Source organism: Odontesthes bonariensis, chromosome 22 (assembly GCF_027942865.1).
Source record: "Odontesthes bonariensis isolate fOdoBon6 chromosome 22, fOdoBon6.hap1, whole genome shotgun sequence".
Classification (NCBI taxonomy): domain Eukaryota; kingdom Metazoa; phylum Chordata; class Actinopteri; order Atheriniformes; family Atherinopsidae; genus Odontesthes; species Odontesthes bonariensis.
In genome coordinates, this window is record NC_134527.1 from 10728191 (window position 1) to 10740831 (window position 12641).

At 38.3% G+C, this 12641-nt stretch overlaps 1 protein-coding gene across 2 annotated transcripts in view; it reads right to left on the minus strand.

The window, feature by feature from the left end:
* Positions 1–8410, minus strand: part of sfswap (splicing factor SWAP) — a 42700-nt gene extending 34290 nt beyond the window's left edge. Inside the window, exons 1-5 of one of the 2 annotated variants that reach the window (XM_075455089.1) lie at positions 8042–8113; positions 6793–6936; positions 6162–6325; positions 2530–2661; positions 111–187 (exon numbers count right to left, since the gene is read on the minus strand). In XM_075455089.1, coding sequence (XP_075311204.1) covers positions 111–187; positions 2530–2661; positions 6162–6325; positions 6793–6821 — 402 coding nt within the window. In that variant the 5' untranslated portion in view covers positions 6822–6936; positions 8042–8113. Of the gene's footprint in view, positions 1–110; positions 188–2529; positions 2662–6161; positions 6326–6792; positions 6937–8041 lie in introns of both variants that reach the window. The other variant, XM_075455088.1, reaches the window with a different exon arrangement.
* Between the last annotated feature and the right edge of the window lie 4231 nt (positions 8411–12641).

The following is a 12641-nucleotide window of genomic DNA, read 5'->3' on the forward strand; positions in this document are numbered from 1 at the left end:
AAAGCCAAAAAAAAAAAAAAAAAAGGAAATATAAATTTGCATTACACCAAGGCACGTATCAATGACCAGGATGCCATCATCTAGAAGGCAGCTGTGAGTCCAGAACTCACCAGTTCCACATCTGGGGGGATCTCGAGTCCTGCAGGAGCAACAAATGGCTCTTCACTGTCCTCAGGCTCTGCGTCCTCTATGAATGTGAAGAGACACCAGAAAAACAAATAAATACATAAATCATTGAGATGAACAATCATTTGAAACAAAAACTATTACACCCTACTGGATAATTGCACTGTAGACCAGAGAAATTAAGATTAATACTGAATTTCTAAAACCTTTTAAAAATTTATAGAATTCAACTCCTCCACCATTCTCTCCACTTCTCTAATACATCACAGCGAAATACCACTAAAGCCTGTACTTTCATGTTGATAACCACACAGAGGTCAGGTAGAGAGGTGATTACATTTTTAATGTGGCACTGCAGGGAGTTTACAGGGTGATAAAGGAGCCCTTTAATCTAATAAAAGGGAGCAATGGAGAGTGGAAATACTCAAAGTTTCTGCCCAGTCTGAGGATACATTTGACTTGACGTGTATAGTGCACTGTGCATGAAATTTTAAAAAATATGCTTTTGGTGAAGCTTAAAGCCACGGAGTGTGTTCACTCCGTATAATGTCACACTTCAGCTCAAAACATGTAAACGTACAATATAATGGCCCTCCGAACCACAATCTGGAAATAATTTCCAATTCATTCTCAACATCACAGCGTCACTCAGCCATTATGGGATTACTATCATGGTTGACTGACTTGCACTTAGAAAAATCTAAATCAAAATCAAAACAGCGGTATATTAAGTGACGCACAGGTAATTACACACTACACCAAAATAAATGCTCTCCTCGAAGCTACAGAACACACATTAACAGCTCAGTACACACATAAGTGGGCAGTCTGCTCACAGTCAAATAAGTCAGAGAAGACAAAGTGGTTGGATTTAAATAAATGGAGCAAACAGAAACTGCCCAATAATAAAGGTCTTTTTTTTTTGTTTTTTTATAAAGGGAAATTAAATCAACTGGGTAACAGAGAAGCCTACAGTAAGAAAGATTTGTCTTATTTTGACAGAGAGCATATAAATAACACTGCAATTAGCTCCTGGCTTATCTGGCTTTCATTCAGGGGCAAATAACAGTGGTTATGATCTCATTTATACTGTTATTATGTGCGTCTGTTAATGTCATCGTATTAATGTGTCAAGCGTATTAATCGGCATTGTTCTCGAGAGGCTTGTAACTTGTTTCATTAAATCTGCATTTGTGATTATGTCAAAGACACATTTTAAAATGGCCCCTGAGATGTGATCCGCAGTGACTTATTAAATTCCACAGAATTCCAGATCTCATATTTTAACTCAGCTCAAAAAAATTCTCAAGGGAGAATAAGAGAGGCATCTAGTCTACTTACGGTCTACATACGTCTACATAAGGTCAAAGACTTGATCTTAGCTTTGGGGTCATAATGAGGACATGATTCAGATTAGAGTCGAGGCTGAGCACCGAGTTACGATCTTAAAGTTAGAATCTTGCGCTGGGGAATGCATCGGTATGCTTTCACGCACAGCTGACTCGAGCTACGGCTAGAAGACGGCTTGGAAATTGAATTGGACCACCATCCTTGTGCCGTTATACAAGTGAGGAAGGGAAATAAGAGTTTCTAACCGACGCATGTCAGACTATGCAACCCGGAGCAGCATCGTTGGAAATTCAGTTGTATTAATGCATACTTACAGTTATTACTATTCTGACAAAAAGATGAAGAAAAAAAAAGGTGGACCTTTGAAGTGTGTGCAGAGCGACTTTTGCATATCCATGCAGGAGTGATTTGGTGTGTTATTTCGTGACTTTTGATTGATTTTATGGTTTCAGTCGGACTAAGATGTTAACATGCATTTTAAAAGTCCGGTTTTGGTCTGGCCAACACCATAATTTGTTTCCGTGTCATGTGAAAGTGCTTCCTGATGGTCTTCGAGACATATGCAAGTTTGAAAAGTCAGAGAACTGAAGTTTACTAAGGCAGTGTGCGGTGACTAGCTGAGGTGATATTGCAACCTCAATGCTTGCTGACATTCATTTGTGCCTCACGGGCAGGAACTCGACTTAATCAACATCCTCACAGGTGTGCGTTGGTAGATAGTAACTTGGATTCGACACAGGAATCGCAAGCATGTAAGCAAGCAAAAATTTCCAATTTTCATGCAGAAGTTAAATATTCACATCGTAATTGTGGATAATTACGAATAGCAAGAAGTTCAAAGTGAAGTAAGACAACCTTCGGGCAGCTTATCAGGGTCACAGTGAAGGAATGGGAGAACAAGATAGACTTTGCCAACTTTACAAACCACTGTTCTGCCAACTCCTGTACTTCGTAGTGTTAACTTCACTCATAGAAGCTGTGTGTATTGCATCCCTGGTTTTGCTTCATTCTTCCAATCAGGAGCATAAATGTGTGACGATAACAGCCTCTCACCATGCTCCTTGTTGGCATCTTCCTCTTCTGTGGGCTGTGAGGGGTCATAGTAGTCAGCGCTGTATTTGAAGGCCACTGCAGTGTAAGTGCCTTCATCAGCCAGAGCCTCACTCAGACGTTTGTATTCTTCCTCTGAAAAGAAAGACGACACACACAGAGACAGAAAATGACTACAACGTTGATAATAAGTCAGGCTGGGCAAACTTATCGTGACTTTGGATAACCTGAATCAAAACATGTAGGTGCATTCATTAGAATAATTTAAGTAGCATCACAAATACCTTTTGATATTCTTCGGGAAATTGCGAACCTGAAGTTGTTTCGCTTTGGCTCAAATATATGAAGTTGTGAAGCTTGTTATGTTTTGCTTTGGTTCAGTTTCTTATCAAGCAGGAAACTACAGGGAATCCTAATTTATTGCTAAAACCCACTGAAGAATCTTCATTGGGAAGATAAATCTCAGGCGAGAATAGGAAAGTAAACATAAGCCAGACATCCTGCCAGCATGAATATCAATTTTGCAAAATAGTACGTTGGAAACCCAGGTCAGACCCCGAGTCAGTTGATCTAGCTGCAAGCAAATACTGATTTGACTCACATCCCAGGATAAAAATAAAATAAAAAATTGTGCCCTGGAGCAAGAGCCATTTAGCTCAGACTTAGAGAGTACAACGTGCTGCCGGGTCAGATTGGTTTCACAGTGCAAAAAAATCTCTCCTGGATTTGTTCATCACTGATTTGAGACCATCGTCTTAAGTTTCAGTACAATACTCCATATTGTATTTCACAATGGCAAAAAATATTGTTTTAAATGGAGAAAACTGCAGAAAGATCTCCTTGATATTCTTGAATCTTTGAGAAAGAAGTCTCTTGAAAATGTCTTTGCATTCATTCCAACTTTTTTTTTTTTTTTTAATATACTGGTTTTTGTATCAGATTTAGACCAACATTTCTAACAAATATATCCTGGAGAATAGATTAACATTCTGGATTATCCCATTAGGGATAATCCAGAATATTATTATCGATGTATTTGGAAATATGGAAATGTATGTATATGGAAAATGTACATATGAAAACAACATTCAAATACGCTGTGGATCTTATGGGGTGATGAAGATTTTTCAAATGATGGCATGAAAGTGTACGCTGACACTGAAAGAGTAGGGGATGTACTTCATGGCATTTACATGAATCCACACTGCACATCTGATCCCAGTCAGGAAGCCCCCTTTCTTTCTAAATTTATATTAATCTATCAATATTTCTCATGCCGTTTCACCTCCCCTTCAATGGACAGATGGGTAATAGACTGAGTGAGTGGGGTCTGGCCTCCAAATTCAAGGACAATACAGCCTGTGGGATGAACCCTCTTTGGTAAGTGTATGAGTGTGTGTGAGTGTGTGTGTGTGTGTGTGTGTGGAACGCAAAACATGAGCCAACACATTCTGTCATGTCAGTTTGGGCATATGAAACCATATTTCACTTAAAATACTGGCATATTAATTCTGTTGCAGTCTGTCTTTCTCAAGGTTGCGTTGTCATCAAAGTTTGACTACAATCTAAAATGACTGAGCTGCAAGTGTCTTAAATATCCTGCAGCGAAATGTTAGCATTCAAGCTCAGAGTCAAAGCCGGTCGATTTTAGAGTCGGAAAAATGGATATGCCTTCTAAGTGGTGCGCTGTAAAAAACAGTTGTTAATCCAACCGATCGCCGTGGTCCGATATGTATTCAATAAAGTACATTAATTACAGTCAAAGACTGTCCACACGATCATCTTGTGAAGTGTACATAGAGTGGAAAAGAGGAGAAGAAGACTATCTTGACCTGTAGATTCTTAAAAAAATTATATTACAAAGACAAAAATGTGGTAAATACAATAAGATGTTTTCGTGGCGACATCTACAGTGATGCTTTAACAAGGCCTTACAATTAAACCCATCAAACACTGTAGCTCCGTTTAGAAATGAGGGATGCTCAATAATGTTGCATTCATAAAGGAGGGAAAGAGAAAATAGCAAAAGATCACACAGTAATTGCTGCTTTTATTCACAAGAGAACTGATTCACAAGAGTTTGAACACATTTCCATTACGTGTTGACATTGCTGAAGCAACAGCATGCGAGTCAGTCACTGCTAACCTTAGTTCTTAAGAGTTTGTTGACAAATCAATAGAGAGCAGTGAAATTTAAGCAGTACCATCTTAAATAAAGGAAGGGTTTGGATGTTCCAACGGAGAACACGGTAGACATGACTCACTGAATAGGCAAGGCTTGCATAGCCCCAGGACAGCTAACAACTATTGACATTTTCCAATACACGTTACAAACCATCTCAACATTTCCCTCATTCAGTTTCCACTGCAGACTGTGTCCTCTTAAGGAGGACAGGATCAGTGGTGAAGCTGTGGTGATACAGAGACAGACACACAGCTTTCCTTTGTGTGCGCGTGTGTAAAGAGTCACTGCACAGTATGGATGTACAGCCTGCTGAGCAATGTGCACAACAACTGTGCACCGCAGTTTGCCTGTGCTCGGTGGAGAAAAAAAAAACTCATTTAAAAGAGCTATGCATAAATCCTTACTTTCAGTTTAGAGCTGAGCTCATCGATTCCTTAAAAGTTGCTTTAAAGAAAGTAAAGAGATACGTCGATGGGGTACAATACATGGTGCACTGCATACTGTGAAACAAGACAGACAGATGTTAACCGACGCTCCAGGTATACCCAATGTTTGGTGTGTAAGTGCCTTTAAAGGACAAGGAGGTGTTTCAGAATGTACAGGCACAGAGCTGCTGCAGAGAGACTCATTATGCCTAAAGATGAGGGTTGTTTTTCACCAATCACACGCCTGCTGTCTTTTCATTTCACCACTGGCACACCTCGCTTAGAACCTCACATGAGGTATTATAAGACAAGATGTTTAAAAAAAAACAAACAAAAAAAAACATGTTACAACAATGGAAAAAAAATACTTTTTAAAAAGCTCTGAAAATGCCTGAGAATATCAATTTGGTTGTTTACACTAAAAGGTTTGTATTTTTTAAGGTTACATTATCATTTTTCTTACAGTGTTGCTCCAGCAGCTCTACTTGCTCAGATGCTCGTACGATGTACCTCAAAAGCCAATTCTGCCATGTTTGACCACACACGATGGACTGTGAGGCAGCAGGTAGGTCTTTGTTTGACAGGTGCCAAACAAGGCACCAAGCAGGCATTATGATAATCTGGTACATTACGCTGTAAAAAAGTAACCGAAGAATAATTTTAACTACAAATTTAGTGTTTCATGCAGGTAAGAAGCAGGTCCTTGTGACAGAGAATAAGCTCATTTGATGTGGACTTCAGATCTTGTAAATTTGCCAAGCTTTTAGATACATTTAAAAAGAATAAACAAATATTGTATGAATCAAAGCTATACTATGAACTGAAGGGTAAGGCGAAACCCGGTGACACAGCTGAATTAAATGGAAAAATGCTTTTTTTTTCATTTTTATTTCCCTCTCATAAACTGTCAATGTGTATGATTATTGCTGCTGGGAGGAATGACCACCACCATGTATCACGTTTCGACTGGTACTAGTAGGATAGTTTGAATTTGTACTGGATATCAGAAACCACATCTCGCTCACCTTGTCGAGCCTCTTCTTCCAGCAGGTCAGTGTGGAGAGCCAGGTACCGTTCCTCATCACACAGCGCCTCAATCCTGGCCTCTTCCTCTGACAGCTGATAGGATGTATTCCATGACCCGCTGTCATACTCTGACAGGTCATGTAAGTGTCCACGCCCATCGTATCTGTTGGATGATACACGGGATTAGAGAAAAGGGAGTAGACCAAACCTTTTGAACAATAACATAGACCTACTTACCAAGGTAGCAGGACCTAAAACCCATAATCTACAAGATCAAAACTGATCTAACTTTTTCCATCAGATAGTATCAGTGCAAAAACTAGAACATCTGAAATTACCTCAAAATATGCAATAGCAACCTACCTAAAGCCTTGGGATTAATTTCAATATACCTAGCAAGTTTCTGCTTTCTGCTTAAATTTCCTTCCTGAGCATGTCTTACAAACCAACAACCCTAAATTCAAAGTAAAAACAAACAAACAAAACAAAAAAGAAAGAAAGAAAAAAAGAAAGACGAACAAAGCAACTCGCCTCTTACCTTACAGGGTTCAATTCCCCCCTGTAACACTCATGATTACTTCTAAATCTGCAAAGAAAGTTACATTCACACAAACCCGAGCACATAAATACCTATCCGTAAGAACCCAAATGGACGACATTTTCCAGGGTTCGTCCCTCTACGCCACCTCTCTGTTGCAGTTTCTTCATGAAGACAAAGAAATGGGGTGCTGTGGTTGGCATTCAGGGTTTGGAAGGACCCCTAAGCCTAACTTGCTGGGGAAAAACGGGTTATGCGATAAAGACACACATACAAATTGTGTAAAAATGAAACATAAGTTGGGTCAATGCAGACCAAGGTGATCCAATTAAGCAAAGGCCAATGAATCTTTTATAATCATCAAGGACATATATTGCAAAACAAAACATGACTCCAACGTCCACAGAAATGTCTGTGGACGTTAGCGGCTTAGCATGTTTTGTTAGTCGCAACACTGTTTCTTAAAAAGATTGTGATATTTTGAATCACCTTGACTACAGGGACTGTTGTCTGGGTTAGAATTTGCTCTGGTGTTGTGCATATAAACAAAGCATGAAGAAAAACTTCTGTGTCATTCTGCAACTTGATCACTTCTGCTTTTTAGGCAAAAATATTCTTATTTCTACAGGACAGAAAGAAGGTGTCAATCTTAAAAATAATGCCATTACACTCGTGTGAAAAGTCTCCAGAGGAAATTCTACTAACATGCTAAGATGCAAAACCCATTTAAAAACTAACCAGAGTGACTAAAGGTTCTGAAATAGAAATTTATTGTTATGTTTTGTATCAAATATCAATTTGGGGGATACATTTTGCCCAAAATAATGTCCTTAAACACACACAAAAAAAGGAAAAAAGCAAAATCATACCTTTATTCGTGATATATGGTTGACCTTGGTTTATATATATATATATATATATATATATATATATATATATATATATATATATATATATATATATATATAAAAAAATATACTAAATCCGTCCTGTTTTAAACAACATTGCTGTATTAGATTTAGCAGATGAGCATAAATCCCTGGCAGCTGTGTGTGTACATGTTGGTAGGCCTGTTGTGGCTAAAGTTAGCACACCAGAATGTATTTGCATGTTAGCATGTAGCTGTGCAGACTCAAGATAGCTTTTCTTTTTTTTTTTTTTTTGTCAGTTCAAACATCCAAAGACAAGTTAGCAGGCAAGAAACAAAACATTCGACGTCAGTTTCAGGTTTTCCAGAGCTTCTGCAATACAAACTCCGTCAAGTCCCTTCAATTTTGAAACAAGCTAACGGATAGGAGAGATGGTTAGCATAATGTTTCGGTCTACGTTTGTTCAACCGACCTATCAATCATGATGCTCTTGTCCCCCATCCATGGGATTAGATGTTTTCCATGTTCGTGGTAAAGAGCCCTTTCGTCGTCTCGGAAGAGTTTGCAGGCATAACCAAAAACCAAGAGGTCGGCGTATTTATCACTGTCACTAACATCCTTCTTCACAGGTTTGTTGTTGGGGTCCTTCTTTGGCGCTCCGCGGCGATACATCTCCCCGATACTCGGAAAAAAACGGACTGGCTTATAGAACAGAAGATAAATGATGATTCTGTGATGGCTTTGATATAGCCAGAAGATTAACAGGTGGCCCCAGCGTTTAAACAATCCGCAACGTTTTCCCCAAACAAATTCTACATGCAGAGGGTCGCCATGTTGGAAAGAGAATAAACTTAACTGCGTTTCCCGTCAGCACTTACATCTTTACTTCGAAACCAAACCTTATCATAATGTGGTATATTTAAAATTACGTAAATGTCGTATTGTGCACTTAGTCGTTTGCAGTCCCGAATGTTTATGTTAAATTGAAATTTGAGTATTTTTACCACTGTAGTGGTTTTTTAAATGTTTGACGAATGTGCTGTGGATAAATGTTCTGGGTACATTGTGCTCTCTGAACCAATGACTGAAACGTTGACGTAATCACGTCTCTTTTCAGTAGTATGATGGAGTAAGGCAGAGTCTGGATTATATATGTTTAATAATTATATATGCTCAGTTAGAGATAGTACATTGAAAAATTGGTGACAGTATGCTGAATAAATGTAAGTAAAGTCAACTCTAATCTCTAATCTTACACAATAAGCTTCTGTTTTTAGATGCTAATTAGCAATGTATCAATAGCAATGGATTAATAGTGTAACAATTAAAAAGAAAAACTTGAAAGGCCCTGTTCAGTACATGCTGAATTACATTTCACTGGTAATATTTCTTTAATAAGGTTCGGAATATTTCATGTGTAAGCCCTTTTTTTTTTAAATTGTCATATTTCATCTTTTGCTTCTACCTAAAGAAAAATAAAACAGTAAAAAACAAACAAACAAAAAAAACTTTTCTTCTACCTCTGGGAGTCAGAACTTCTTATCTAACCCTCATAATCACGAGTCTCAAGGTATAACTGCAGTGTACTCAGTCATCAGTGCATGCTGGTTATTTTCAGTAGCTTACTTTTCTAACCTTTTGCTGTCCCAACTTTTTTGAGACATGTTACAGTTACCAAATTCACGATGAGCTAATTTTTTTTTAAATCAAATAATAGGATCTATCGCTTTATACATTTGATTTAAATTTCAAATGTTATTTTCTATTGTACAGAAAATATTAGTTGCATTGCACTCTGTTTTTATTTACTTTTTTAAGTAAGTCCCAACTTTTTTAAGACCTAAAATCACAGATGTGGAAGTGCTTTCAGCGTCATTGATGGCCATTATGAGTTGGCTCCAAAATATTTCTGGCTCCAAAAGACTCCCACTCCAAAGGCACCACCTAAGCAATCTGTTGTGAATGGAGTCAGCTTTTTGCCCAAACTTAGACAGCCTTTCTGACGAGGAAAAGTAAGCCGTTTCTTTGCTCTCTACAAAGCCTTTAGGCTGCCTAGCAGAACACAGGAGTTGCTGGCCCTGTGCTGCCTCTATTGCTTTTTTTGTTTGTGTAACATATTAATTGACACTGCAGTGAACCAGCAGTCCCCATGTTTTTAGATGTAAAAACAACTTTTCTGTCACAAAAGTGTTGTGGCTTAGAGGAGAGCGGTACTTCAGTCTCCCATCGGAAATAGCTGTCTGATGGAAAGGTAAATATGCGTGGCAGTACACTGTCACATCTGTGTGGATCCTCCTGTCAGCTTCTCCACACTGGGGACACACTGACAGTGATCCACTGAGGCCAGCACTGATGGATAAGTAGCTTACGCAACTCACTTCAAAGGAACCAAACCACTGAGTTCAGAAAGACATTTCACAATCGTAGCTGTAACATAATTCATTCTGATATTTCCTTCAAATAAAGCTCATAATACAGGAGGGGAGCCAGTTATTACTCCTGTACAAGTGTCTCCAGTGTACTCAATGGATAAGCAATATATCAATACAAAAAAGCAAAGAACATAGAGGACAATGATAACACTATGCAATGACTATTGGTAAATCAAATTTATTATTATTTTTTTCCATCCATCCATTTTATAAACCTGCTTAATCGGGTGAAAGGCGGGGTACACCCTGGACAAGTGCCAAGTCCGTCGCAGGGCCTATTATTTATTTTTTTATTTTTTTGTTTTTTAAGAGCAGAAATATTGGGTTAGATTCTATACAAAAAAGCTTTTCGGGGAGATAACCAAAATGTTCTGAGATATAGTCCATTGAAAGTTTCACAGGAAATTGCTGTCAGTATGCTGTATCACTCTTTGTTAAAGCAGAGCTGAAGAAACCTCTGAAACAACAAGCTTGTTGTTTCATCACTATGTTATATAGAGGTTGCAGCATTCTTTTTTGCATAATCACCTCCAGGGATTGAAGAGCAGTCCCCTGCACAAGGCCAGCCACCAATATTTAACTATATGCCTCTTGTAATATAGATTGTTATGCAGGCACACAAACAGCTCCAAATAATGTTGAATTATTTATCCCTAAAAATCTGAAGAGCTTCGAAAATCTTATGAAACACACAACAGAGCTTGTGTACCACAAAAGTGATGGAGCACATTGGCAGCGGGTTTCGTCCCTTCCTGTATTATTTACAACTTTGGTCTGTGTTTCGTTAAACTTTGACCACAGGTCGGCATGAAAGTGGAGACTAAAACAAGTTGGACACGGAGCAAGAAAGGCAAAGTGCATTAAAGAATGATTATGCTTTGGGGCTATTGTACTTGATCCACTTGTAGAAAAACAACATGTTACATATTAAAATACATTTTTCAAGGAATTTAAAGAACTTAATGCCTGCAGAGTTTTCTCCACCTGCTTTTAGTTATATTTTGGTATACTCATTAAAGTTGCACTCACATTTGTCAGATCTAAAACCATGAGGTGACACAAGCTTGTCTAATTACCACAAGTGACATATGTATATTTTATGTGTGGTTCATAAGGGCTGGTATGTAGGTCATATTGTGCTGACTGCAGACCTTACAGAAAGCTTTTAGATGCTTTCAAAATGAATTCTACAAATAATCTACAAAAGGACATAAACGGGGGAAAAAAAAGTCCTGCATCAAACCAATGTAGCTTGGGACCCTTTGGTATCAGTTCTCAGCAATTGGTAAATTAAACAAATCTATAGAGGAGCCATTAACTTATTCTCCACTGTTAAACCCTCTGGTACCATGAAAGGAAGATATTATAGCAATATTTCGGGATGTAACTAATGGCCCGTTTTCTGCAACACAATAACAAGGCTTTGCCATGGGTCCATGCTGAGAGCTGGGAATAAAAACACCTTTCACAATTCTCTATAAAGGACCTTGTCTAATGATGCAGTCAGAAGAAAAAAAATCCCACTTTTTTTCTCTTTTTCTTTAAATCCTGCTATCCCTACACAACATCTTCCTAAAGAGAAAAATGTGGTCAGAAAGCAAACCCTCCACAGACTACTACATTTATTGCATTTAAAATGAAACACCTGCTACCCCACATTTGAAATTATTAAATTATTCATTCTAACTTAAATATGAAATAGAATTAAATTAACAACTAATTTATTTGTCCGAAAAGGAATCTATTTGAATATGACATATTGATATGAATATCAAGTGATCTGAGTTGTGGATTTAGAGAAATATGCTGTATATATTTAACAACCCAAAGGGGTGGGGGTGCTTCCACACACATCTGTCAGAGTTTGGCCTTTAGTATGTGGCAACAACATGCTGAAACTTTGAATGCTCGCTCTTGATCTTGTTGGATAGTTCTCTGAGAGGATTAAACTCTGGTGTTAGATAGATTTGCCTCTGTGGAGAATAACATAAATCTTCCAATTCCCCACCGTGAGATCCGTATCTTCTTGTATCAAGCGACTGTGTGGCAGCATGAGTGAAAAATGCTAATCTCTCCACATTTAGCTACTTTGTTTTTTCTTGTTATGCTCGGCACAGCATGTCAAAATTCACTCTGGTGACAGGGAAGAAAATACTGACAGCCCTGCATAAAAAGGTCATATTGTTACGGCAAAATGCATCCAGCAGCGCATTGAACTAATTCTTATGACTGAGCATACAACAGAAACTGCAGAAAGCACAGCCAGCGCTTCTCTGTCTTTAACAGTCAGATACCATCCCAAGCTGTTAGAAATGACTCTTTAACTCTCCTTATCATCTCCTTTGTGCAGTGCCATATACCTAGAGGAGGTCAGGCGTGTCTCATTCACTCTTCACATCAAAATTTGTGCAATCCAGATGATCACCTTCATGAGTGACAGCTTTGACACAACATGAGTTATCAAAGACAAATGTCCCAATGCTGCAGCTGTCACAAGTACTTAAAGACAAGTAAGGTTGGATTGCACCAGTGGAAAGTCACAAGCTTAATGGGACCTCTGGGCTCTTATCATTATTTCACACAGAGCCAACTCTTCCAGGTGGGGTTAAACAAAGTATGAAATTAATTTAGAAATATTTA